We start from the raw sequence: 26,911 nt of genomic DNA, 5'->3' as shown, positions 1-26,911 counted from the left end.
GTGGCACAATACCAGCACCAGCCAAATGCTGGCAAGGCACATCTCTACTCTCCCCTGTCCACAAACACCTCCCCACGCCCAGGCCATCCCGGGCATGGCAGAATGGCTATTCTTGGCACCGGAGAGTGTCTATTACTAATGTGTAATCAGTGATACTTTTGAGATTGTATTGCTTTGTTTTCTTCTTTTCTTCCTCTGCATTACTGTTGGGTACTGCCCTTCTTATACTTAGAGCAGGAGTGGGCAACATATGGACCTCCAGATGTTGTTGGACTGTAAATCCCATCAGCCCTAGTCAGCGTAGCCAACAGTACAATAACATCTGAAAGGAACCAAATGTTGCTCTCCCCTGAGGTTTTATCAGCCATCTCCCTCCTCAGAGAGTGCAGTATCTTTAGAAATATAAGCTCCTGGATAAGGTCCATAAGGTCAATCATGAGCACTCTGTAAAGTTGAATGTGCTTACAGGACGCCCCCCCCCTTCAGACTTTTGCACTCAAAATTCAAAGGTTTAACCTGAAGCTGGGTGCACAGAGACGCTGGGGGTGGGTGGGCTTACATGTGCACCCAACTCAAGTTTTGCCCAACATATGAGCAGCTGTGTGCCTGAAGGGAGCTGTAGCCATACCTGAAGGAGAAAGAATAGGATGTATTCTGTGTGTGTATGGGGGTGGGTGGGGGAAGCATGCTAAGATGTCTTTTGAAAATGTCTAAATCATTGCAAGTGGTCAGGCTAATTACAGAAGTGTCTATTTAAGAGGAGGGGCCAAGAAGGTAGATGACAGCAGTAGTATAGGCTCACGGAACCAACATCAGTGGGACAATGAATTCACCCGGGGCTTCAGGCAGAACTCTAAAGGAGCTAACCAAGGTGCTTGGATAGCTCCTTCAGAATTCTGACTGGCTCTGACTGAAACCTGAAGTGGATTCGCTGCCTCACTGACATTGGAGCCACAGCCTAAACTGCATGACAGTACCTTAGTATCTCTGAAGACTGAGGGATTCACTTGGACTATCTGGTTCAGTCCATCCCAGGTTCAGTCTCTGGCATATCCAATTTTAAAAATGGGGGAGTTGGGTAGCAGGTGAGGTGAACTTTGTCTGAGAACCTGGAGAGCTGCCAGCTGCCAATCAAAACAGACAATAGTAGGCTAGATATAAAATGTAAGGCAGCTAATCTAATATTCCTAATTTTTGTTGGCATCGTCACAAGACACCCAACAGTTTCCAGGGGAAAGCTGAAGGTAAACTCAGAGGATTTTAGCCACTTGAAAGTGACCTACAACACTGGCCTGAATCCCAGAATAACCATTGGCTTTAAACATTGTGACCAATTCATGTCAAGACTCAGAATGAAATATATAACATTTCCATCTTCCTTTGTGGATTATTCAGCTTTAGATGGTGGCAAGTTCAGAAGTTATTTTTGGTAAAATGTGCACAAGATGCACACACAAAGAAAAAAAAAGCTTGCAATCTGATATGGCATGAGTCAGAACAATCTTCAAGATGGAATTCGGAAAACCTTGATGAGCTCCTGCTTAGCTGATTTGGTGTTGACTGGTCAGCTTTTATCAGAGAGTGCAGTCAGCTGCCTTCTGCTTGACATGGTACAGTCTTCCCTGTAACCAGGATCCCCATTTATGCGGGGCTCCTGATTGCAGAGGTAGCCATGTTTAGCCGAACACACTGAGTTTCGCTTCAGAACGTCTTGGTTAACAAGGTGAAGCAGGGAGTTTGACTGGTCCACACGTCCCCATTTCCCCTCCAAACTTTACATTTTCTAATGCCTCTGTATTTTTTTCTCTATTCCCTGTGGTAGCCTATGGTAGCTAAAGCCCAGGATCGGTCTCATAAACAGCCCACCAAAGTTGTGTCTGTTCTCTCCTGCTAATGTTATGTGATCTGAGGCAAGCCAAGCAAAAAACAAACTGCAAAATGTTTTGAAAGCACTTGCTGATCCCCACTCTGATCTTTCTCTCCCAAATCTCCCTGTTAAATGCAAATTTGATGTTCCTCCCCTTTCTCTCTCATCCTTCTCTTAGTTATCTCCCAGTTCACAGAGACTAGATGAAAGCCAGCTGGAAGTGCCATGGAAGTTCGCAAAGGTAGGAAATGGGGAGATAAAGAGAAATTTGGGCAAGGGAAATGTGTGTATCAGTCCTTTTAATTCATTGATAAATGACATCAAAATTCAGATCAAACATCAAACAGTGCTTTCTTCCACAGTGCAGGAGCATGATAAGTGGAGGGGAGGAAACCAGGAATGTACTGGCCGTTTCTACACCTGCCCTCCCCCCCCCCCCCCGGATCATCCCTGGATTGTTCTGTGCATCCAAATGCCACACAGGGGATCCCGGGAGCAGGCAGGGATGATCCCTCCATTTTCCTGGCATAACCCTTAGGTGTAGAAAGGGACTTTGTGTAAAGGAAAGGATTGCGAGCTCATCCCTCAAACTAAAAATCATGCCTAAAAATGTATTCAGAGGCAGTGCGACAATGGAATCAGCTACCTAGGGAGGTTGTGGGCTCTCCCACACTAGAGGCATTGAAGAGGCAGCTGGACAACCATCTGTCAGGGATGCTTTAGGGTGGATTCCTGCATTGAGCAGGGGGTTGGACTCGATGGCCTTGTAGGCCCCTTCCAACTCTGCTATTCTATGATTCTATGATTCTATGATCATGCTCCTAAATACTGGGTGTGAGAGGGAAGGAGACTAATAAGGGAAAGGCACTCTGCACATTCTCAGAGGTTCTCCCCATCTTCTAGGACAGGTCTAGGAGAGCTTGCCTGTACCAGGAGATGGGAGTTCGCAAAATAAAATTATTTTCGGTAGATCATTTTGTGGAAGAACATACGTACATGTGCTCTGTTTGTAGTCTGCTAGCACTATTTTGAGAAATACATATACCACAGGATAACTGCATTTGTGGTTAGCATACTGATAATTTAGTAAGTCTGTATACTCCGTTGTTCTCAAGCACACCCTTCATTCTTGGATGGTCTGCCTCCTGCTGGCTATGGAGAGAACAATACCTACCATAGAATAGTGCATGGTCTTGCCCGGGAGAAAGTCACTTTTCCTATGCAGCATTCAACATTTAAACACAGGTTTTCAAAGGTACATAGCAGCAGCTCCTCTAAAAAGAAAACTTCCAGTTAGTCAGGAGTATACCTTGGGTGATAGGGTAAGAGATCTGATTACTTTCATTCTTTCCCTCCAGCCAAAAGGTGTTTTTCTCAAATGCCTTAACAAAGTAAGACAGCTACCAGAAAATAAGTTTTATTGCAGGAAAAGTGGTGCTGTATTAGTACAAAGGCCAACGAAACAATACCGCTTTTTCTCAAAAACAGAATTGTAATTTACAATGTTTTCTTCTTTTCATAAAGAAAATACAAAATACGAATCCAAACAGTGAGCGTAACTTGTTTCTAATCTTTGGTTAGCACAGGTCAATGTATGGGGAGAGAGGGAACAGATTTGGGAAGTGCTTTGGACTGGGTCACGTGCGACGTTCTTTTACATTATTTGTTTCAGGTACCAGCTGTCAATAATAGCACCACGGCAACATACACTTATTAAAACAAAATGGCACAACAATTTTTAAAATACTAAACTAAATGCCAACTCATTGTACAAAAGTAAATCTTACAAAATAGGCTATGATAAAATGAGGCATATTGTGTATAACTACAGTATTAATGAAAATCCTTAATTGTTTTCAAATATGCATCTTTTTTTTTCTGTGCAGCATGAATAGTGTGCACATATGGCAGTCCTGAAATAGCTCAGGCATATTCATTTCAGCATTAATCCAAGCCAGCACCAAACAGAATGAGACATCAGGTGTTCCCTTCTAAGAATATAAGGTATGTATTCAGCTGCCTACAGTAATGCAAGTATGTAGAGCACCTTTAGTTTGTGGTGAATGAGGTGTTGTGTGATATATTGAGGTTATCTGAAGGAAATACAGTACGGTTTGGCCTGCAATGCTAGTGGTAGCACAAGCAGTCCAGGTATTTTGCTACAGTGGTTGTGCGCCATCTTCTATTATTAATCGTCTCTGATATGGAATCCACTCCTCTTGGCTGTGAGGTGAGCATTAGTACTGAGGCGTATAATTACTGAAATTTTGTTCATGGTTGTTAATAATTAGACATGACTTAATACCCTGCTTGAAAAAGGATTTTGTGTGGGGTGGGCGGGCTGAAGTGTACTACAGTGCTCATTTGGCTATGCGTTATTTTGAAATACTGTTTTTATGCTATATGGACGACTGGCACAATAGTGAGAGGAATTTTTTTGGGGGAATCTATTTGTTTCTCTTCTTTTTTTAAAAAAAGAAAGAACCTCTTACCTGTAATAGTTCAAATTCATAAAATCTCAAAGAAAAACAAGTGTTTCCCTTTTTTGTTAACATAGATTGTTAATTTCTCCATATATTACTGCATTAAAAATAAATAAAATCTCTATTTTTTAATTTAGGAACCACAGCAAAATACCCAACATGCTAGACTGCTAACAGGAAAAAGTAGCTCACATTTTTGTGCCATTTAGTGCCATATGCCGACCTCTTGAGCACCAGTTTGTTGTTTTAAGTATACTTTAAACTGAGGTTGTACAGAAGATACAGTAACCATGATTGGCATTGTAGTCAAAGCTTTGGCCATGGTCAAAGGGCCACGCTGCAGTCTTGGACAGGATGGAAGGATACAGAGGTCTCTATCCTTTGTAGTTTTCTGGTCTTTTGGAAAAGTAAGTCATTGATTCCTTTAAAGCTTCTGAAAAACAAAGTATGATCGAGTGTATAAGTACATGAATGGAAGTGAGTCATTCATGAAGTGGGCCTAAGTAGTGGAGGTTTTAGTAGAGTTCAATCCAGAGCCTCATTTTAAGAGCTTCTCCAAGCTCCCCTAGGAGGTAGTTGTCCTCGTTGCTTTCTTCCAGTTTCTTTAGCTCATTCTTTTTGTAGAGAGGAATGCTAACGATTTCCAGTGTGTAAGTGCCAGCAACTGCTTTCTTTTTAGCAAGCTGAAGATAACTGAGCCCATCTTTCTGGTGTATCCGGAAGACACTGTTGTGATTACCGAAGGAGATGACATAGCGGATATGGTTTGTGAGGGGCTGTATTGCAGGCATGAGGTCTAAGATGTGTTCCTTATTGCGAAGCCCGGACACGTTAAACTTCATCTTCAATGGGAGGTCAATATCTAAACTTGCCAGACTGACCTATTAAACCAGAAATGACCGTTTAAGGCAAAAAAGCATAGGCAAACTCTGTAATCTCTGTTTATACAATTCTTACAGTCATTAATCTGATTTATGATTGTTGCCATTCACAGTAACCTGCCTGTTACTGTGTATGGCTGAAGTAGCACTGACCTGAACATTGAAATCTACATTTCAAGAGGCTAGCAGGAAGAATGCAAATGGGCTCCTGCCACCCTCCCCAAAGTCTTGCCCTGAACCCAAGAAAAACTATGGATGAGTTTTACAGACACAAATATGAATACTAGCCTCTGTACTCAGCTCCACTGCTCGAATATGAATATTTGTTTAAATAAAGGAAAATGATAGGGATCAACATTTTCTAGCCCATCAGCACCATAGGGTTATTCCATAAAAATCACCTTTCCACCACTGGTGGTATAATTTGACTGTTTAACATACTGCTGTTGTTCTTTCTTCTTTTGAAAATAATAATAATAATAATAATAATAATAATAATAATAATAATAATACATAAAACAGCAACTTTATCCTTCCACCCACTCCCCAAAATTACAGAAACGTTATTTCCAGCAGTAGATGTTACTATTATGGATAATACAATGAAACTAGACAACAGTCAAGTCAACCCTGCTGGTGGAAGAAGCTGGACGAAATAAAATCATGAATATATTTCTCTTGGTTTAATAAAGGAGCCATATGCAGATCAATCTGAGTTTTCCTAGGATTCCTTACTATATCCCATTTGTAGCTTTTCCATTAGAAGTTTTCCTTTGATGATTACTCATTTGTATTTTCAGGTGCATTAAGATTTTCAATCCAGTACTTTTATTCTACTTGTTAATAAGCGACAAAAGTATCAATAAAAAACCTGTTAGAAGAAATAGGGACAGCGCATGGCATAAAATCAAATGCAAGAAACTGGTCTTGATAGCCCCTGGTAGGTAGGATGACACACTTCTTGATGCTGACTATAGTGATATCAACTGTAATGATAGTTCCCCTCCTCAAGCCCCCACATGGTATTGCTGGAGCCCAGAAGGCAAAGGCTAGCAGCCCCAACTGGCAAAATCTCTGGACTTGTAAACCAGATGTACAGCATTTGCTTACCTCAGCAGGCTCAGTTTGATTGAGGCTTCTTTTCCTCCTGTTTTCTTTTTTGTAGCCATTAATTTTACACTCATAACATGCTTCAGGAGACAATGCATTCTCTTCATCTTCATCTAGTGGTAGATACTGGCCTTTATTAAATCCCATTCCTGAGACACAGTGTCTGTTTAATAAATATAGTAATGTTAATACTTGAAAATATAAGCCTTCTTTTAACTTTTCTACTTCATGAGACTACAAGAAGAGCTGTGGTGTATCAGAACAAAAGCCAACTTGGCAGCCAACATTACATCTTGTGATAGCAAATTCCATAGTTTAACAATGCACTGTGTAAAGAAGTACTTCCTTTTAACTGACCTGAATCCAGCTTCACTGGAAGACCTGGGGTGCTTGTATTATGAGAGAAGAAGAAAAACTTATCCACTTTCTCTACACAATGCATAATTTTATACACCTTTATCATGTCTCCCCTTACTCAGTTTTTTTCCTGAACTGAAAAGCCCCAACTGTTCTAACTCCTCATAGTGGAGTTGCTCCAGGCTCTTGATTGTTTTTGGTTTCCCTTTCCTAGACCTGATCCTACTCTATAATATGCTTTTCAAGTAGAGATGTGAAGGCCTGGAAAAAAACCTGGAAAAAAAAATCAGAAACCCTTCCCCCGCTCCGTTTCCCCCCAGTTTTTCCTGAAGCCTTTTTTGGGGGGGTTTTCTGAAAAATTGGGAAAATTGAAAAAAAAGAAGAAGAAATGGATTATGGAATGTTTTATTTTAGCATGATGAACAAAATGTTTACTCCTCCAAATGATTTCTAAAAACTATGTACAGTATCAGATTATTACAATTTCTGTGCACCAAGGACAACCAAAGTCCTAGGTTGCAAACTGAGACTACAACTCTCAAACCCAAGAGCAAGATGGATTTCTGCCTCTAGGGGGCACTGCCACTGAAGCAGAGACTGAAACTGATAATTATAGCTATAGCTCAGAAAATGAGTCTGATTAAATTTCTTGCATATTCATTGAATCTTGATCCCCGTCTTTTTCTCAGTTATTTTTATGGGAAAAATAAAAATAACTGAGATCAAAATGGAGAGGCGGGCAAGAAATAAATTATTATTATTATTATTATTATTATTATTATTATTATTATTGTTTGCTTGACACTGTGGAGGACTAGCGGAGACATAAATAATTTTCTTTGTTACTAATGTTGATGGTTTCCTCTGTTCTTGTTTTTTTTTAATTGTTTTTTGCCTGCTCCTCATAAACTAGCAAAACCAAAGAGGTTCTTCACAGTTCAGGTGTTCCTGTTCAGGACGTTGTAGCTCCATTTGTTAACATTTTTTTTTTAAAAAAAATTAAAAAGTAAATTCAATTTGTAATAATTGTTTGAATACACTGTACTTTTAATATACTAAATGTAACAATTTTATGTCAAACCAACTTGGAAATAAATTACATTTTATGTTCCTAAAGTAAAAAAGTGACTTTCAGTCTGTAAAAAGTGGTCATATTACATTATTTCAATTTTTCTGAAAAATTCTGTTTTTTTCCACCACCACCACCCCTCAAAAAAAACCACACTTGGTTTTTTCCATGCCTTCATATTTTCGAGGTGTGATGACTGGAACTATATATAGAATGCCAAGTGTTGTTGCATTATGGATTTGTATAAAGGCATTATGATACTGTCAGTTTTATTTTTAATTCCTTTCCTAATAACCTCTAAAATGGAACAGGGCTAACGTTTTCATCAAGTGGCATGTCTAGACCTGGGGATGATCCCTCCCTTGCCCTGGGATGTAGCCCTACCCTTTAATCACACTTTTTCCTGTGGTCTCGGCATGATCCCGAGACTGCGGGAGGTGTAGCCAGGCATTCCGTTTTCATCCCAGCTCCTCGAGAATAACCGCGAGGAGCCGAGAACTGGGCATGGGCCACGGAGCTCCTCAGGAGCAACATGCCCATCGGGGGTGGGGTCACTTTTGTGCAGGAGCACTCCTGCGCTCTTCTTTGATTAAAAAAACAAAACAAAAAATGGCAGGTGCAACAGCCTCTTCCTCCTGGGACGTCATGTGCCACGTGTAGACTGATGAGGAGGATCTCGTAATCATCATATTGCGAGATCATCCCCCTCCTCCCCCGTTGTCTAGCCATGCCCAAGGTATAAACAACAACAAGAGATTCCTTTGCTGGTCAGTCACCACCAACTCAGACCCAATCAAATATATGTGAAGTTTGCATTCTTTGGTCCCACTTTACACTTGCTTATAGGATGGTTCCTCTCCACGGAGAGACAAAATTAGAAATGGACGCTCCCCAATTGTGCTAGGAGAAGGCACCATCTTAATGTAAGAAATGTCCTCTGTGAAGCACAGGAGAATAGTTGGGAAATGAATCATTCTCCTGTATTCAATCAGGGACATCAAAGATATTCCAGCAGTGAAAAACGTGATTATTATTTTTTGAAAAAAATACTGTAGTGATTTCGGCTATTTGAGTCTTCTAGGGGAGTAAGATTTAGATTTGCAATAAAATATGTTGCTCTCTCAGAGTGATGCAATAAATGCTGCCCTCAGTCAAATACTCACCCTTGCCCAACTCTGTAATAGCCAGGTGGGCAGCCACAAAGATAGCCCCCTTCAGTATTGGAGCATCCATAATTGCAAGGGTTCTTAGTAGATGAGCACTCATTTACATCATGGCATGCACTTGAGAATTGGTCATAAGAAAATCCAGAGGGGCATGCACATTTGTAGCTTCCAAGGGTGTTGTAGCAGGAAGCCGAGCCACAAATGATAGGATTTGAGCATTCATTTTCATCTATTGGACAAACAACATCATTTTATTTTGGAAGTATACAGAATTTGTCAAGAGAGTAATTGTTAAAACAGTTCTCAATTTCTAATGATCAAGACTTCTAAGTCATTTCCCCCCCAAGACTGGCACAGAGAAGATCTTAAAGAAACACAAGGTATTAGACTAAACATGCTTCATTGTACGACTGGGTGTATATATCCCACCCAGTAACATGAGGGGGAAAGCCCCATTTACTGTTCTTTCTTTATGTCTCCCAGCAGAGTTACTGTTTTGTTTTCCCTCTCAGCACATTGATCCAAATGCAGGCTGCAATTAACACAGTACTTTCCAACAAACAAGCAATCCTGTGGTTCAGCCAAGTCTACTGATCCCCATCTCCCAGGTCGGTGGGCGGCAGCTGATTCCCCGGCGAAGCCGCCAGGCGCGGCAACTCTTAATCCCGTCCCCGCGAGGGGCGATGCGGGGCCTCCTCCTCCTCATAGAATCATAGAATCATAGAATAGCAGAGTTGGAAGGGGCCTACAAGGCCATCGAGTCCAACCCCCTGCTCAATGCAGGAATCCACCCTAAAGCATCCCTGACAGAGGGTTGTCCAGCTGCCTCTTGAATGCCTCTAGTGTGGGAGAGCCCACAACCTCCCTAGGTAGCTGATTCCACTGTCGCACTGCTCTAACAGTCAGGAAGGTTTTCCTGATGTCCAGCCGGAATCTGGCTTCCTTTAACTTGAGCCCGTTATTCTGTGTCCTGCACTCTGGGAGAATTGAGAAGAGATCCTGGCCCTCCTCTGTGTGATAACCTTTTAAGTATTTGAAGAGTGCTATCATGTCTCCCCTCAATCTTCTCTTCTCCAGGCTAAACATGCCCAGTTCTTTCAGTCTCTCTTCATAGGGCTTTGTTTCTAGACCTCTGATCATCCTCATTGCCCTCTTCTGAACACGCTCCAGCTTGTCTGCGTCCTTCTTGAATTGTGGAGCCCAGAACTGGACGCAATACTCTAGATGAGGCCTAACCAGGGCCGAATAGAGAGGAACCAGTACCTCACGTGATTTGGAAGCTATACTTCTATTAATGCAGCCCAAAATAGCATTTGCCTTTCTTGCAGCCATATCGCACTGTTGGCTCATATTCAGCTTGTGATCTACAACAATTCCAAGATCTTTCTCATTTGTAGTATTGCTGAGCCAAGTGTCCCCCATCTTGTAACTGTGCATTTGGTTTCTATTCCCTAAATGTAGAACTTGGCATTTATCCCTATTAAATTTCATTCTGTTGTTTTCAGCCCAGCACTCCAGCCTATCAAGATCACTTTGAAGTTTGTTTCTGTCTTCCAGGGTATTAGCTATCCCACCCAATTTGGTGTCATCTGCAAATTTGATCAGCGTTCCCTGCACCTCCTCGTCCAAATCATTAATAAAAATGTTGAAGAGCACTGGGCCCAGGACTGAGCCCTGCGGCACCCCACTCGTTGCCTCTCCCCAGTTTGAGAAGGTTCCATTGATAAGTACTCTTTGAGTCCGATTCTGTAGCCAACTGTGGATCCACCTAATAGTTGTTCCATCTAGCCCACTTTTAGCTAGTTTGTTAATCAGAATGTCATGTGGTACTTTGTCAAAAGCTTTGCTGAAGTCAAGATATATGACATCCACAGCATTCCCACAGTCCACAAGGGAGGTTATCCTATCAAAAAATGAGATCAAATTAGTCTGACAGGATTTGTTCCTGACAAATCCATGTTGGCTTCTAGTAATCACTGCATTGATTTCAAGGTGTTTACAGATTGACTTCTTTATAATCTGCTCCAGAATTTTCCCAGGGATGGATGTCAGGCTGACTGGTCTGTAGTTCCCAGGTTCCTCCTTTTTGCCCTTTTTGAAGATAGGGACAACGTTAGCCCTCCTCCAGTCGTCCGGCACCTCACCCGTCTTCCATGATTTTGCAAAGATAATAGACAAAGGTTCTGAGAGTTCTTCCGCTAGCTCCTTCATTACTCTTGGATGCAGTTCATCGGGCCCTGGGGATTTGAACTCATTCAAGGAAATTAGGTGTTCTTGACCATTTGTTTATCAATCTCAAACTGCAATCCTGCCCCCTCAACTTCTGCTTCACTTTTTCCAGGGGGGTCATAGATCCGCTTTTGGGAGAAGACCGAGGCAAAGTAGGAATTGAGCACTTCAGCCTTTTGTTTGTCGTCTGTTATCAATTTGCCATCCTCATTAAGCAGTTGAACCACCATTTCTTTCCTCTGTCTTTTACTACTCACGTATCTGAAGAAAGCCTTTTTATTGCTTTTATCATCCCTCGCTAATCTCAGCTCATTCACAGCTTTAGCCTTCCTGACGCCATTTCGGCACTTCTGCGCCACTTGTCTGTACTCTTCTTTTGTAGCCTGGCCTTCCTTCCACTTCCTATATGTATCCCTTTTTGTTTTCAGTTCATCAATAAGCTTTTTGTGGAGCCACATTGGTTTCCTCTGTTGTCTTCTATCTTTTCTCCTTGTTGGAATTGTTTGTAACTGTGCCTTTAAAATTTCATTTTTTAGATACTCCCACCCATCCTGCACTCCTTTTCTTTTTAGGCTCCCTTGCCACGGGACCTTACTTATTATAGTTCTGAGTTTATTAAAATCAGCTTTCCTAAAATCCAGAGTACGTGTATGGCTACGCTCGACTTTTGTCTCCTTCATAATCAAGAATTCAAGTATGACGTGGTCACTTTCCCCCAGAGTTCCCGTGCCACTTTATCCACTAAGTCATCCCTCCTCCTCCTCCTCCGCCTCTTCTTGGAACGGTTAAGGAAGGGTGTACATCATCGATTTCGGGGCACCCTAAAGCTCCTTCAGGGCGTCCTGAAGCCTCTGTGTGGATCTGCCCCTGGAACCTGTTTGCCATTACAGTTGTTACTGGACCCTGGAACATCGGAAGTAAAATTAAGCAGTCCCTTATTTGCATTCCTGCATTGAGCAGGAGGTTGGACTTGATGGCCTTATAGGCCCCTTTCTATGATTCTATGTTGTTTCTTGGGACTGTAGAGGGTGTGGGGGGTAATGATTTTTGCTGCAGCAGTCTGTTTTTATTCTACTATGTTTGTTTTAGAATTTAATTGTAGTTTATTATTGGTTTGGTTGTTTAACACCCTGAGTGGCATGTAAGCATGAGTAGGGAGGGCTATAGTGTTTTAAATAAATTAATATATATTTCTGCTCTCCATGCAAAGAGTTGCATCTTTTGGTAATGGTGGGCTTCCAGAGCTTTCTTGTCCCCCAAAGAGCAAAAGGGTACACTGACTGGAAGCTGACTGGGCTAGAAAGTGGTTTTTATATTTAAAATACAGAATGTCTATTGTTAGGACAGGAAGACTTGTATATTGCAAAGGCCCTAGTCGGAATGTGTATGCAATGCTTCTTGGAGGGCCTTGAATATAAAGGCACATTGATTGCAACCTCCCCTCAGCTAAGTGAAGGCCATACCACTGAGGGTCAAGGATAGAGGAGAGGTTTTGTTCCTAAACATAGCACCTTACGCTTTCCAAAATCAGCAAATGGCACTCATTGGATTATATGGGAGAAATTAAAAGGATGCACTTGATTTGGGAATGCCATTGGAGTAGAGACTAAACTGCTCCCTGCCTGAAATCCTGATGATTCCAGCTTGAGAGCAACCCTGTTCCTTCATGCGCATAGCCCAGTCCTGGGTTCTGTTGACTTTTAAAACTGTCTGATCAAGATTCCCATACAGTGGCATTATCAGAGTTAAATGCATCATTTTAGGCACATCACATAAAGAAAGAACAAACTATATAAAATAATTTTGTATTAGGTCAAATAAGCAATAGTTCTGAATAGTTCACAGAAATTTTGATTTAGACACATTTCAAAGACACTAAATTGCAAAATTCTGATGCAATTTTACTTTCAATCTTGCATTTTTATTTGTGGAATTGTCTGTTCGTAAAATCATCTTCTTACCCACACATTGATTCCATTGGTAATGTTGAACATATCCTTGTGGGCAGCCACACCTGTAGCCACCAAGAATATTTTGGCAGCCGTGTTGACACCTGTGGTTTCCATCACACTCATCCACATCTGTAAATAAAAATAATGTGGTAAAGGACAAAAGAAGAAAAGCTAAACAATTTGCTAAATTTGGTATAACCCGAAGTCCTGAGGTTAATTGTTCTAACCAATTCATCTTGTAAAAAAAAAAAGTTCAGAAAATTTTCTAAAAATTATTATTCGCTGAAAGCCTCACAATAAACGGTATCACACTCAAGAAGATTAATTATTCTCTGAATAATAGTCTGTATCACCACTGAACTAACTTTGGTATTCTGAAGTATTCTAAGGCTGCAATCCTATACACATTTACCTTGAAGTAAGTTCCATTTAAGTCAGTGAGACTTACTCGTGAGTAACCTGGAACTAGGAGCAGCTAAACCAAAAGCTTCTGATTTGGTCTGAAACTAGTGCTGCGCTGAACCCTCCCCTATATTTTTGGGATTTTATTTTCTCTCCGAGAAAAAAAACTACTACTTAAAAAATCACTACTTAAAAGTTCAGCAAACCAATGAAGGGTTCCCTTCCTCCTCAAGCTTGAATAAAATACATCAGTAGATTTCACTGAAATTTTAAAGAAATATATGATATGCGTGTTTAAAAATCGAAGTCAAAGGGGTAAATGTGTCAATTTTGAGCAATCTATGCTGCTATACTCATGGCAAAATTTATTGGATTGGTTTGAAATTTGGTGCAATGGTAGATCTCATCAAATAGATGACAGATGCCAAGTTTCATGTTATTACCTCAACAGGTCTCATTTATATAAGCAATATACGTTTGATGTTTATAATAATGGAACCTTTTGTTTTAACTCCTATGCCGCTTTAATTAATTATTTAATTATCACTAGAAGACTATGATCTGACAACTTCTGCAAATAAATTATGATGTTCACATTTTACCTTCACAGTTTAATCCAGTTGAATCTAGAGAGAAACCTCTCTGACATTCACAGGAGAAACTTCCAGGAGTATTCTGACAGATTCCTTTTGATCCACAAAGCAAAGGCTGTGATCCACATTCATTGTTATCTACAAAAAAAAAGTTTCATTTTTTAATAAATCATATGCAAAAACAGAATAAACTAATTAAAATGTAGAAGAATATTGCAATAGATTATATCCTTGAAATTTGCATGCTTTTTATGTTTCCACAGCAGTATACAAAAACACATGTTCTTTGATAGTTTAACTTCTTGATATACATCTGAAATATGGCAGGAGAAGGGGTTTTGATTATAATAGATTTGCACCTATAATGCAATTGTATACCAGATACAATAGGTGAAAGGGTGGCTTCTCATTTGAAAATGTTTTACAACATTTTTTCCTCAGGAACACGATTTCAATTGGCAAGATAATAGGCTAAAGGTCAAAGAGGGCTATAGACATTTGATATATCAGTGGGAAAATACTCTTTAATCTGGTTTTGATCAACTGGAGTTTTAAATCAGATTTTAATAATGCTTTGCTCCTTTGTCTCTGTGTGGTTATATTTACAATATAATATTCAGCAACTGCAAAAAATGTTCACTCAGAAAATGCTTAGAGAGTAGATGCTTTGATTTCATCTGACACTTTCATTTATCTGCATTTTATTGCTGGAACTTCTGAGAATGAAGACAAATGTCCAAAATTTGGACCTTAAATATGTAACACAAAAGGTTTGTTTAATGCTACATACATCAGATGGCTTCTGCTGAAACATTGTTTTACATGTCGTTTGTTTTTTATGAAAGAAAACTCATTGTTTCCATTGATCTTACCAATACAAGCTGTATGATGTTGTGTGAAACCTGGTGGACATTTACATGTGAAACCTCCCAATGTATTGACACAAAGGAATTGGCAGTTATGCTGCTTAGTTTGACATTCATCAAGATCTAAAAAGTAAATAAAGAAGTTAGGATTATTTCTTTTATAATGAAAGCAATATAATTATTTACCAACTTATCTATAACACAGTCAGGACAATTAAAATTTCCTCTAGTTTCTGCAGCGTAGCTAATATGCTCTCTTACATACTTATCCCATGTTTTGGCTTAAACTGCAAAGTCTAAGAAAACCCTACATCTAAGAAGTGGAGCAGAGATGGCTACCTCTGCTCAGCTTACAAAGAATACCCTCTGTTTTAGTCAATACCAGATACACCTGGGCAGTCCTGAGCCTGTCTCTGTTGCTCCTAGAAATCCCTGCCCTTTCCTTCCCTGCCTGCAGCAAAAGAGTATAAAGCAAAGAACAGCTGAACCTATTGGGCCAAGTTATATATGATGTTTTTCATGCTGCCTCCTCCTCCTTTTTTTTCTTTAAAAGAAATCCCTTAAGCTGGCCACTTTTCTTTTGAAGGCAAACTAGCAGCGCAGGAAACATGCTCCCCATAGCAGTTTCCCAACAAAAATCGCAAGTGCTATATAAGAAGGAATTAATGAGTTTAAAAAAATAATAATCCACCAAGCTACTCAATCCTTCACCTCTACAGGTCTTTCCATCTTCTTGGAGGATGTAGCCACGTGGGCATGAACACTGGTAGCTTCCTTCTGTATTCTTGCAGATAAAATTGCATGGCTTGGGAGACTGGGCACATTCATCAAGATCTAATTAGGATAATAATGGACTGTTATTTATTCAGTTTCTAGAAAGAAAAGTTGTAAATGATCATAACTGAAGATACAAAGAAATAAAAGGAGATTAATTTTCCCCACATGGGAAATCTTGATAAGATATGTTGGGATCTGTAGAAACTTGTGAATCATTCCTCTAAAATCAACAACATAAGAGTCATTCTTTTTCTTTAGAATTGTGTTTTAAAGCTTTTAATATAAGCCATATTATTTATTTTATTTATTTATTTATTTAAAGAATTTTTATTCTGTTCCTCAGCCAAAAAGGCTACCAGAGCGACTTACATACAATTATTATTAATAATAAAAATATAGGGAAGGAAAAGGGGGGAAATAAGTGTTCTTTTTGCAGGACTGGTGGAACGGCTCTGCATCCCATCTCATTTCCCTGTGCTGCAGCCTGCAGATTACAATATTTTACCTATGAGAAAATGATAATACTTTTGATTGAATGGGACAGAATATGGATTGAGGCACCAAACAAGGGTTCCATTTTCAGATAAACAAGACTTCAAAGTTCCAGGAATTCCTTCTATTTACTTCTTCCACTAGGACATGGTCCAAGATAGGTGGAATAAATACTGGACAGATTATGCCAAAGGATACCAACAAACATGCCTCAGCTCTAGATAAGGTCTCATTGTTCTTTGTACACTAAGGCCACAGCTAGACCTAAGATTTATCCTGGGATCATCCAGGGTTCACCCCTGCCTGAGCACTGTATCCCCTGTGTGTCACCTAGATTAACAGGTTTGACCCCTGGACGATCCAGAGATAAACCTTAGGTCTAGCTATGGCCTAAGAGACCAGAAAAATTAAATGGATTAAAAAAAAAAGAATTGCAAAACAAGAACAAATATGTGCAGACCAAAATACAGGGCTGGTCTGAAATGGCAGAGAGCTATTTCCCCCTGTGGTAAGGTGAGAGGGTGACACTGTCTTCCAACAAGGAGCAGGCACTAATCTAGTTATAAAGAACCACTGTATACCTGGGAGAGAATTTATATTTCTTGAAAATAAAAAGGTTGAATGCAATTTTATATTACAAGTTTTTTATTCACTTATATAATGGGAAAATATGAAAGGCTACAAGACAGGTTTCAAGTCAATTAAAAAGAAGGGCAAAATAGAAGGGTGTGATAAAACATACCCACACAAGAAGTACCACTAATGTCAGTGGTATAGCCAACTTTACACAAGCATCTGAAGGAGCCCATGGTGTTGATGCATTGGCCATGCCTACACAGACTTGCCATGACCTTACACTCATCAATATCTGTGGAATAATAGTAAATAAATTAAAATTTACTCCCTTACATGAAAACACTTGCAAGTGCAATCCTAGGCATGTCTCCTCAGAAGTAAGCCCAATTAAGTTCAATGAGGCTTACTTCCGGATAAGTGGATATAGGATTGCAGTCTTGGGCATAATCCTATGGTTCCTTGGAAGATGTCCCAAGGGCCATAGGATAAAGTGGAACTGTGCCTCTCTTCCCATGGAGAGGAGATGAGCAGGCAGAGAAGCCTCCTCCTTTAGGTCCCCAATTATTGCTCCTCCTTCACTAATGGCAAAGATGGTAAAATGAGATATTCTGCGGGTATAGCATGGATGGATGGGGGGTGGGGTGGAGATTTGGATCCAGAGTTCCCCCAGTGTCCTTGGAATGGGTAAAAGTTACATTTTGCAGTTGGTGTAGTTTGTTTTCCTCCCATTGAGAACAATGGGAGAGAAAGGTTAAGCCCCCCCAAAAAACTAAGGAAAACAGTATCCTACACTCTTCTTTCTACCATAGGAAGTGGAGGTTCCTCTATCACTTCTCTCCCCATCCCCCAATTAGATTGCTTTGGTAATTGCTTAAAAATTTATGTTACAATTTTCTAAAAGTAAGTGCTTAAAATCTAAATTTATTTTTCGAGAATACCTCTTTTTTTTTTGCATATATCTGAGCATTCACTTTCACTTAGTTTAGTGTGTTTAATACAACTATTTCTTGTTGAGCTTTACATAATGCATTGCTGCCCAGCATTAATGAGTGTAAATTAGCTGAAATGGAACTGGGAAAGTATGTGGGATATAGAATTTCATAGATTTCCATTTCTCCAAGCTTTGAATCTTCCTTAACATGGTTTCCCACTAGTAATTTGGGGATATATATATATATATATATTTGGTGTGCAAAAAGCTTTTTGTCAGTATCTTTGCTTAGTGTTAGTGGCCCATATCTCCTGTTTTAGGCTCCTCATAAGATTATACGACTGTGTTCAGTAAGAGAAATATGCAGAATAAAATAGTATTCAACAAATAATTAGGAAAGGGCAAACAAGACCTTTAAAAAACTGTTCAAAATATATTCCAGTCATAAACATATCCCAATTCTCTATCAAAACTATACCTGTCCCATCAGTGGTGTACCCTGGACCATGTGGACAAAGTTTCTTGTACTGAGTTGTTCCGGGAAGTGGGCAAATTTCACATTGGTTGCCCCACCCTCTTCCTCCATCACAACAGCACTCTGATTTGGTGACAAGATTACGGCTACTAGAGGCCATCTGGCACATTATCTGTAGAACTTCAGCAAAGCAGAAGCCTTGGCGATTATCTGTGAAGTGAACATGGAGAAGTAACATGTAAATTAAATTAAGATGTGTTTGGTTTTGTTTGTCTGTTTATTAAATCATTTATTAGGAGCTCTTCAGCTATGGCTCTCAGAGCAGCTTACTGTTTAGTGCAACAGCTTTTATTTACATTAATATGCCATCGAAATATATTTCTAGAGGTAAAATAAGGATTTTTGTTGTAATGGTAGTTAAAAAAAACATGTAAAAGACGGCAGTAAGGAGTATGTGTCTGTAAGCAAGCTTTTGAATGCCGTGTGATATTATCTCAGTGACTGTAAAATGCTACAATTGGTATTTTTCCAGATTAGATGCTATAGAATAAAAAAGTATAATATTCTGTATATGTCTTTAGCAAGTCCATTTTAATAGATCATCATTCCTAATCATGGAATACTGCTTGAAACACTTTCAACTATACTTTATTAGAATTAGTCCAGCCAATGAAGAACATCTAAATTAAAGATTTGTTTTTGGCCATGATGTAGTTTTTAAAGGGAAATTTTAAATACGACTCATAAATATAACTTAACTTTAATGCTTCCCATATGTTTTTACATTATTAATTATCTAAAGCTAACATTATAACATTCCTTTTAGTAATAGCAAAACATTGGACTTTCCTTATTTTTATGCATTTAAAGTTGTTTTTGCACACTAAGGTCTTTGCTAGACCTAAATGAAACTCTGGGCGAGAGGAGGGGAGATCCCGCGATGCAACTATTGCGGGATCTCGGCGTAGGCTAGACGTCAGGCATGATGAGCTCTGGAGGAGAGCCGTTGTGCCCGCCATTATTTTTGTTTTTCAAGGGCCGGATGTGCACAAATGCTCGTAGATAAGTTTTTTTAAAAAAAAGGTTTTCCTGATCTGCCCACCCTGCTCCCAATGGGCGCAGCTCCCAGCTCCTCACAAGTAATCATGCGTGGAGCCAGGAAAAACCGCTTACACAGGCCACACGTCCGAGACCGTGGGAAATATTGGGCCAAAATGGGTGCCCATTATCCCAGGGCCAGGGAGGGTTGATCCCTGCCTGAGCCCGGGATCCCCTGTGCATCATCTGGATGCACAGGGGCGATCCTGGGTATCAGCCCGGGATAACCCCTCGTCTAGCTAAGGCCTAAGATTACAGTAGCTTTCATTCAGCAAATTTGTGAGCAAAATGTCTAAGGTAATCATGATGAAGCACAAGTCTTAAGTGATTACCACTATCAGAGATCGTTCTCTGTTCAAACTATGGGTATGTACAGTCTCTGGCCTAAGTCTGAACACTATGATGTACATGATCCAGTCCATAACCTGAGCAATAGGATAATCTAGGTGTATAGCACTCATATGAATACAACTGTCAGTGCACACATGGAAGGATGATTTGGTATTTGGGGAGTCCTGAAAGTGGAGCAGTGCATGCAGGAAAGTGAATGGTAAGGTAACCTCCTCTATATTTTCTTGGTCTTTAATCACTACTTGATAAGATTTATTCCTGTTTTTCAAGTTTAATTCATTTTGTGTGAAATTGGTATGTTTTTAGCAAACAGAAAAATCATCTTCATTCATATCTCCTACATGTAAGTCAAGACAGATACAAAATTGTTTCAGCAAGCTAGTAATACAAATCCAAGTTGTCAAAGATTTTTAAAATACCCTCTTGTATTTTAACAGAATATTAGGGAACAGAAATTGACTTGCCAATGCATTCAGTTCCAGATGGGCTTGACTGGAAACCTTCATAACATTCACACCTGTAACTTCCAATAAAGTTGACGCAGCGACCATTTTCACAGATACCTGGCTTGGTGTGGCATTCATTTTCATCTTTATTACAAACAAACAAATAAACCAAAGATAAAGCATGTACACCAGCACAATAGCCAAAATATTGATTGAAATTGAACAAGTTGTTAATTGTTGTGAACCACCCAGAAAGCTTCATCTTTGGGGCAGTACAGAAATGATGATAATAATAATAATAATAATAATAATAATAATAATAATAATAAGCATCAGTCATTTTAAACTCTTAATTCTCTCTTGAGAATTTGTTACTCTTAGCACATTAAAAGTCGCATGGTGAAAATATACTTCAGTCCTCACTAATACGTTTGATATATTTTTAAAGTTTATGGAGTATTCTTTCAGGTTTTTTAAGCTGTAGAGCTACAAAACTTGTTTCCTAATGTGGCCCAATAAAATATACTACATAAAGAATTGTTGTTGTTTTTAGCAGTAAGATAATTACAATTCAAATTCATATGGCAAATACTGATGTGTGAACCTGCCTCCGGTCGAATTGTATTTGGCTCACTATTTACGTATCAGCTTCCTTTGTGTGTGGTCAGGAAAAGGTTCCTTTTTTAGAATTCTAAATTGGCTCATAATGTTTTGGGATGTGTTTCACAATGTTGTTTGTAGTGCAGGGGCCTGAGCAACAGTGTTTGAGCTACTTTGTGACACTCCCTGTTGGTTGGGCATCTTAAGTCCAGGTAGCCTGGCTGGGGGCTTCTGGAATGTGGAAGAGAAGGTGTCAGCAGTTCTGGGAGCACCAGTGGCCAACAGTTTCCTTGCCACATGGTGGATGGCTGCTTTGCTTGATCAGGCATCTCTTCCAGCTCCTGTATTACAAGAGCCTTATTGGCAATATTTATCAGCACCTCTAATAACAGACAACCTTCTGACAATAGTTATGCATAAGTTATGATGCCCAACAATAATGATCAGAGGTCATTATATATATTAACTTTCATTCATAACAGCTACTATGCAATAATGATTTGTAGCCTTTAGCTTGTTGAGTTAAATGGGCCGAAGCTTTTTCCTTTCCGTTTTAGAAAGCAGAACATCCTTTCTAGATACCTACCCATGCAACCTTCTCCATCTGGTCTTCGGGTCATTCCAGGGGGGCAGATACACATGAAGGTCCCAATCAGATTTTTGCACATCATGCCTCTTGATTCACAGTCATGTAGGCCCTCAGCACATTCATCAAGATCTTTTAAAATACCAAAAAATGTGTATATTTAGAATTTATTTATTATTTATTCATTTATTACTACATGAATCTACTTTCTCAAAAGTAAGCCACATTGAATTAAATGAATTTACTCCCAAACAAGTGGGTACAAGATTGCAGCCTTACTCTTCTAACGTTTTGTCAAGTAAAAGGAATTACAGGTGATTTAATGGTGTATGCAACAATTCAGTACAAGCTACAACAATTTGTTTTGCAATTAACAAAACTAGAGATGTCTCTTGTTTTATCACACCTATGTGCTTTACAGAGATGAATACTTCTTTTATGGTCTGTCCTACGTTTTGTAGAAGGTACTGTATTTTTAAGATGCCTTTTTTTCTACAAGCAGGTCACCAAGAATTTACTAAAGTTGTTTGATGTAGAAACAGTGTTGGGTAAAGTGCTGGATAAAGGTGACATATTTTTGATAATTTTTGTGTTATGTATCAACACTTATACAAAATGTAGAAGATCCATACCTTTGCACATTTTTTGGTCTTCTCTTAATTCATAACCCACTGGACAGGTGCATTCATAGAAACCATAGGTATTTATGCAGCGAAAAGCACATAGCAAAGGGTTCTGTGCACATTCATTTATATCTAAACAAGATAAAACAGAAGAACACACATAAAGGACCACAGGGGAGGAGGCGGTAGGGGAGGAATTAGCCTTGGAAGACACACTTCCTCTAAGACCCAGGCTTAACACCAACATCATGCAAGTGTGCAGACCTGTCCCCTGCCCTGCACACCTTCCAAATCTCCTCCAACACATTCCCCAGCTGTCCAGAGCAGAATTGGGAAGCACAAGGGAACTGCAGGGCAGAAGGGAAAAACATTTCACCTGTGCTTTCTGTCTATTGGCAGATGCTCAGAATTGGAAAAATCCCACAGTCCCTTCTCCTCTTTCAACCATGAACAAAATAATAATAAAGAAAAACATTTGAAGTAGATTCTCTCATTTTAGTGTGTGTGTGCGTGTGTGTGCGTGCGTGCGTGTACAGAAGGATAAATGGATTCTAATCTGATATCAGAAATAACAATATTTAGAAAAACATGTGGAGAAACACTTCAACCTCCCAGGGCACCCTGTCACTAACTTTAAGGTAGCCATTCTTGAACAAAGGAACTTCAAAGAAAGATCTCAATGTGAAAAACATTAGCTACAGTTCATCAATTGACTCAACTCTATCTCCGGAGGCTTGACAAAAGGCTTTTTAAAAACCACACATCATGTGTTAACACCAATGCAAAGATTCTGCATTCTCACCCAATAACTGTTTTGTGAATAGCTACTATGAATAAGGTAATTATTATTGTCCTAAAAGCTGATGCCATAACATTTGTTAGTCTTTAAATTGCCGCCAGCCTCTTAGTTATTTTAATAGACAATTGCTTACAGCTTGTTAAAACAAATATTATTAAAATATATTGGAAACATTAAAACAGGAGACAAATATCGTGGTATTTTTTAAAGCCTGCTGTGTGTTTTTAATTACCTGCTATACTAAAAGAATGGCAGATTACTCTTGGAAAGGAATTCCACATAATGGGAACCCCTCTATGAGAAGGCATCATTTGTGGTAGAATCAACATGTATGAGCTAGCCAACTGCTGTAGCAGAGGTGAGGTGGGGAAGATAAGAATCCTGAATCCACAGAAGTTGCTCAGAAAAGCAATGATATCCGAGACTTCAGTGAAATAAAGGGACAGGTTTCACGTATTCCTTATTCAACTCAACGTATTTTGTTCTCTCAGATTCTACAATGAGAGTAGAACTGCTTGCTTTAGAATGGAGTAATGATTTTCCCCAAACACTGAAAAAGCAGTGTTATCCAGACATCTAGAAGGCAGACATCCTATAAAAACAAAACAAACAAATCTGTCTTTCCTTTTGGTCCTTTATGGGAGTTTAGACAAATACCCAAATAAGAGCTCAGAAAAAGCTAGCAGATGAAACTAAGAAAGAAGATAAAGTAAATTATAATTTACCTTCACAATTCATCATTGGCCCAGGTTCAAACCCATCAAGGCAATTACATTCAAAGCTACCAATCACATTGGAACATGTACCATTTCCACATGGATTACCAATTGAACATTCATCGGTATCTAGGATATAACAGGCAAAACAAACTTTTGAAAACTGGGATGCAGGCCAAGTTCATGAACTTTAAGTATTCCAACATATGCAATATATAAATTTTCCATATAGCACGGAATCAGCACACACCTACACAATGCACTCCAGTATAGTCTAGGCTGTATCCCAAGGGACATTCACAACGAAATGATCCATCTGTGTTTATGCAGTGACCATTGGAACAAATGCCTGGGCTCTCAAGACATTCATTGACATCTAAAAAGAAGAAAGCCACGTCACATCTTTTATACTATTCTATTATCCATCTCAGCATTCCTTTAGTATAACAGGGATACATTTTAATAAACAATAGCAGAATTTCCCTTTTCTCCCCACTCCCAAAAGAATTAATGAATGAAAAAGGAAATGATTTTTCTCATGCCAAAAATGAACTCCAAAAACAAAACAAATGACCACAAGTAGCACATCCAGTTTAGAAATGTTATAGACTTAGTTTTTTAAAAATTCTAAAATTAAAATTAAATTAAAATTTTATAGCTTTTCAATTTTTGATATGTTTCACAAATTTAAAGCTATCAAATATGTTTCACAAATTCTAAAGCTATATATTTTTAAATGTCAGATGTTTTGGTATAAAACATTAGCTGGAATAAGCATTGTGTGATCTCTACATAGTCAAGAATATTAGCCAAATTTGAAAAATCAACAGCACTTTCCAAGAAAAGCCATGAAAAACAGTAATTATTCTTTGAAGCAAGAACTAAACAGTGTTGTGGATAGTATAAAAGCACAGACATACCTTCACGTGTATCGTCAATCCCAGGGATAGTCCCATGGCCAAATGGACACAAATCCTGGAAAGCAACTGCACAAGAACATTTTTGGAGCAACAATACCAGAAACTGCTGATGACAGTATAATAAACAAAAACATACATAGTTTTTATAAGATCTCCTAAAAGAGAGACTTTTCTGATTTGTCTTGAAAAAAATCTATACCAGTAGTCTGAATAATAAATGCGACAATGTAATCAGCAGCTGTCGCTGTAATCAGGATTCAGCTTTTAATGTAAGCCAATAGCAACAAGCAAAAAACAAACCAAAACCAAAAATCAAAGCCACTAATTGCTTTAGCGTTTCTAGGCTCCAACCCATTAGCCAGTTTCCAGTTTCTATGATCTCAGTGAATGGGATCCAATAGGTTAATGTATTATTCTGCAGGATCACCTCCATTGACTAAGGATACAACTCCTGAAAACACTTACTTAGGAGTAGTCCCACTGAATTATTGGGAATTCTCTCAAGGATGTGGTTTGACAACGGGAGGCTCTCTATGTCAGTTGCATCCACCCCCTTTTCTGATTCCTCTTGAAAAACATTATGTGTTGTTCTCTACCTTCGTCTTCTTTAGGGCACAGCTCACACGGATCACCCCAACCTTCTCCTGGCATCTTACTGCAGCAGCATTTTGCCTTGGTGGTATTAAAAGCCTTTGGTACAGAGCACTTTCCATTTTCAAAGTTCATGAAGCAGAAGCTCTGTCGAGTATCTAGGAGAGAAACCAAATGCCACAGAATTACTTTAGATGCTTTGGAAGTTGGGTTAACTAATCAAAATGAAAGGAATCAGTCTGGTCTTCACTTCTCACATGGGGGAATTCTCACCTATACCCATTACAGCAGAATGTGATATTCGTCCACCATACCTTTTCCATGGGTTGGAACTTAGGTATACTTAGAGTAGACCCACTGAAATCAATGATACATAAGTTAACACACCCACACGAAGAATGCTTCCTGCCCTTAGTCTGCATTATCACATAGCCAAAAATGACTGGCAGTGTAGTACTGTCATGTCATAACACCAACTAAGTCATCCCCAGCTGACTGGGATAAAATAATCAGGAAAATGTTTTTCATTTTTTGAAATGGTACCAAAACATCAGCAGATCATGGCTATGAAGAGCAGCAAACAAAAGTGAGCAAGAGGTGTTAGGGAATAGATCAGACACTACAAAAATACTACTTACGTAGTGAAAATGTTTGTATGCAAACATTTGGCACAGCATTAAAAAATGTGCTACCGAAAAAGAGCTTAGAGCTACAATACACTGAAGCACTTGTCAAAAAACCCATTGCATTGCAATGAGCAGAACTTTATGAACTATATTTATTTATTATTTATTTATTACATTTTATTACATTTTTTAAACATTTTTATTACATTTTTTTAACATTTTATTACATTTTATTACTTTTTTTTTACATTTTTTTTACATTTTTATTACATTTTATATGATCCTATAGCCAGAATTTTGGGTGGGTGGGTATTTTTTGTCAATACCCCCTCTCCCCTATGCTCCTGAAAATCTGCTCTGGAGTGCATGGGGACCCCACAATATGCTGTGAGATGGCAATTCACTTTGGAGAAGGAAGAAGGAATGAGCAAAATTTATTGCTTCACCCCCTTCCTCCATTGAGGAGATTCCACTGGAACTTGTTCCCTCAGTCTGTGTTCACAGAAGGCCAACTCTGGATCCAATCCAGTAATAGAATCATAGAAAAGAAGAGTTGCAAGGAGCCATTGAGTCCAACCCCTGCTCAGTATATGAATCAACCTTAAAGCATCCCTGACAGATGGCTGTCCAGCTGCCTCTTGAATGCCTCTAGGTGGGAGACCTCACAACCTCCATAGGTCATTAGTTCCATTGTCGTACTACTCTAACAGTCAGGAAGTTTTTCCTGATGTCCAGTTGGAATCTGGCTTCCTGTAACTTGAGCCCATTATTCCGTGTCCTGCACTCTGGGATGATCAAGAGGAGATCCTGGTCCTCCTCTGTGTGACAACCTTTCAAGGACTTGAGGAAGACTCTGTATATGTTCACATTTTCCACATGGGCATTGTCTCCCTACGGGGAACATGTCACGTTGAGTCCTTTCCACACATTTAGAACTTTGTAGGCAGAACATGTGGAAGGGGAGCAGGATCAAACCCACTGTTCCCCACTCTAATAATAGTGGAACTGTACCGAAAAGGAGCTTTTCATTGTTCAGTTAACAAATATTGCTTTACTAGTGAAAGTGTATTCTGTAGACATTATTGAGGATATTATATTATGCAAAGCTTCTGCATAATCAAATTATTTGTTTGCTTTTTCCTTCATGACTAAGGCTGAAATCTTATACACAGTTACCTGGGAGTAGGTCCTAATGAATTCAATGGAGTTTTTTTCTAGGTAAATATGTATAGGATAAACAATGTTATTATATTTTGAGCATTATATACGTATGAACCTATTTGTTCATTAAGATCCTCTGGAGAGGCTCTGCCTTACATACCACCACTA

General features: G+C 39.2%; 1 protein-coding gene across 1 annotated transcript in view; it reads right to left on the bottom strand.

The window, feature by feature from the left end:
• Positions 1 to 3,274: 3,274 nt before the first annotated feature.
• FBN2 (fibrillin 2) overlaps positions 3,275 to 26,911 on the bottom strand; it is a 186,613-nt gene continuing 162,976 nt past the window's right edge. The window contains exons 50-65 of the mRNA XM_063129462.1: positions 24,962 to 25,114; positions 24,366 to 24,431; positions 23,696 to 23,821; positions 23,455 to 23,574; positions 21,940 to 22,062; positions 21,308 to 21,439; positions 20,140 to 20,265; positions 18,230 to 18,436; positions 16,987 to 17,112; positions 15,687 to 15,809; positions 14,982 to 15,098; positions 14,119 to 14,247; positions 13,124 to 13,243; positions 8,931 to 9,162; positions 6,342 to 6,504; positions 3,275 to 5,231 (exon numbers count right to left, since the gene is read on the bottom strand). Of these exons, the coding sequence (XP_062985532.1) occupies positions 4,866 to 5,231; positions 6,342 to 6,504; positions 8,931 to 9,162; positions 13,124 to 13,243; positions 14,119 to 14,247; positions 14,982 to 15,098; positions 15,687 to 15,809; positions 16,987 to 17,112; positions 18,230 to 18,436; positions 20,140 to 20,265; positions 21,308 to 21,439; positions 21,940 to 22,062; positions 23,455 to 23,574; positions 23,696 to 23,821; positions 24,366 to 24,431; positions 24,962 to 25,114 (2,429 nt within the window). The 3' untranslated portion in view covers positions 3,275 to 4,865. The remainder of the gene's footprint in view (positions 5,232 to 6,341; positions 6,505 to 8,930; positions 9,163 to 13,123; positions 13,244 to 14,118; positions 14,248 to 14,981; positions 15,099 to 15,686; positions 15,810 to 16,986; positions 17,113 to 18,229; positions 18,437 to 20,139; positions 20,266 to 21,307; positions 21,440 to 21,939; positions 22,063 to 23,454; positions 23,575 to 23,695; positions 23,822 to 24,365; positions 24,432 to 24,961; positions 25,115 to 26,911) is intronic.

This window comes from Elgaria multicarinata, chromosome 6, assembly GCF_023053635.1.
Source record: "Elgaria multicarinata webbii isolate HBS135686 ecotype San Diego chromosome 6, rElgMul1.1.pri, whole genome shotgun sequence".
Classification (NCBI taxonomy): domain Eukaryota; kingdom Metazoa; phylum Chordata; class Lepidosauria; order Squamata; family Anguidae; genus Elgaria; species Elgaria multicarinata.
This window is presented reverse-complemented; position numbering and strand designations above follow the sequence as displayed.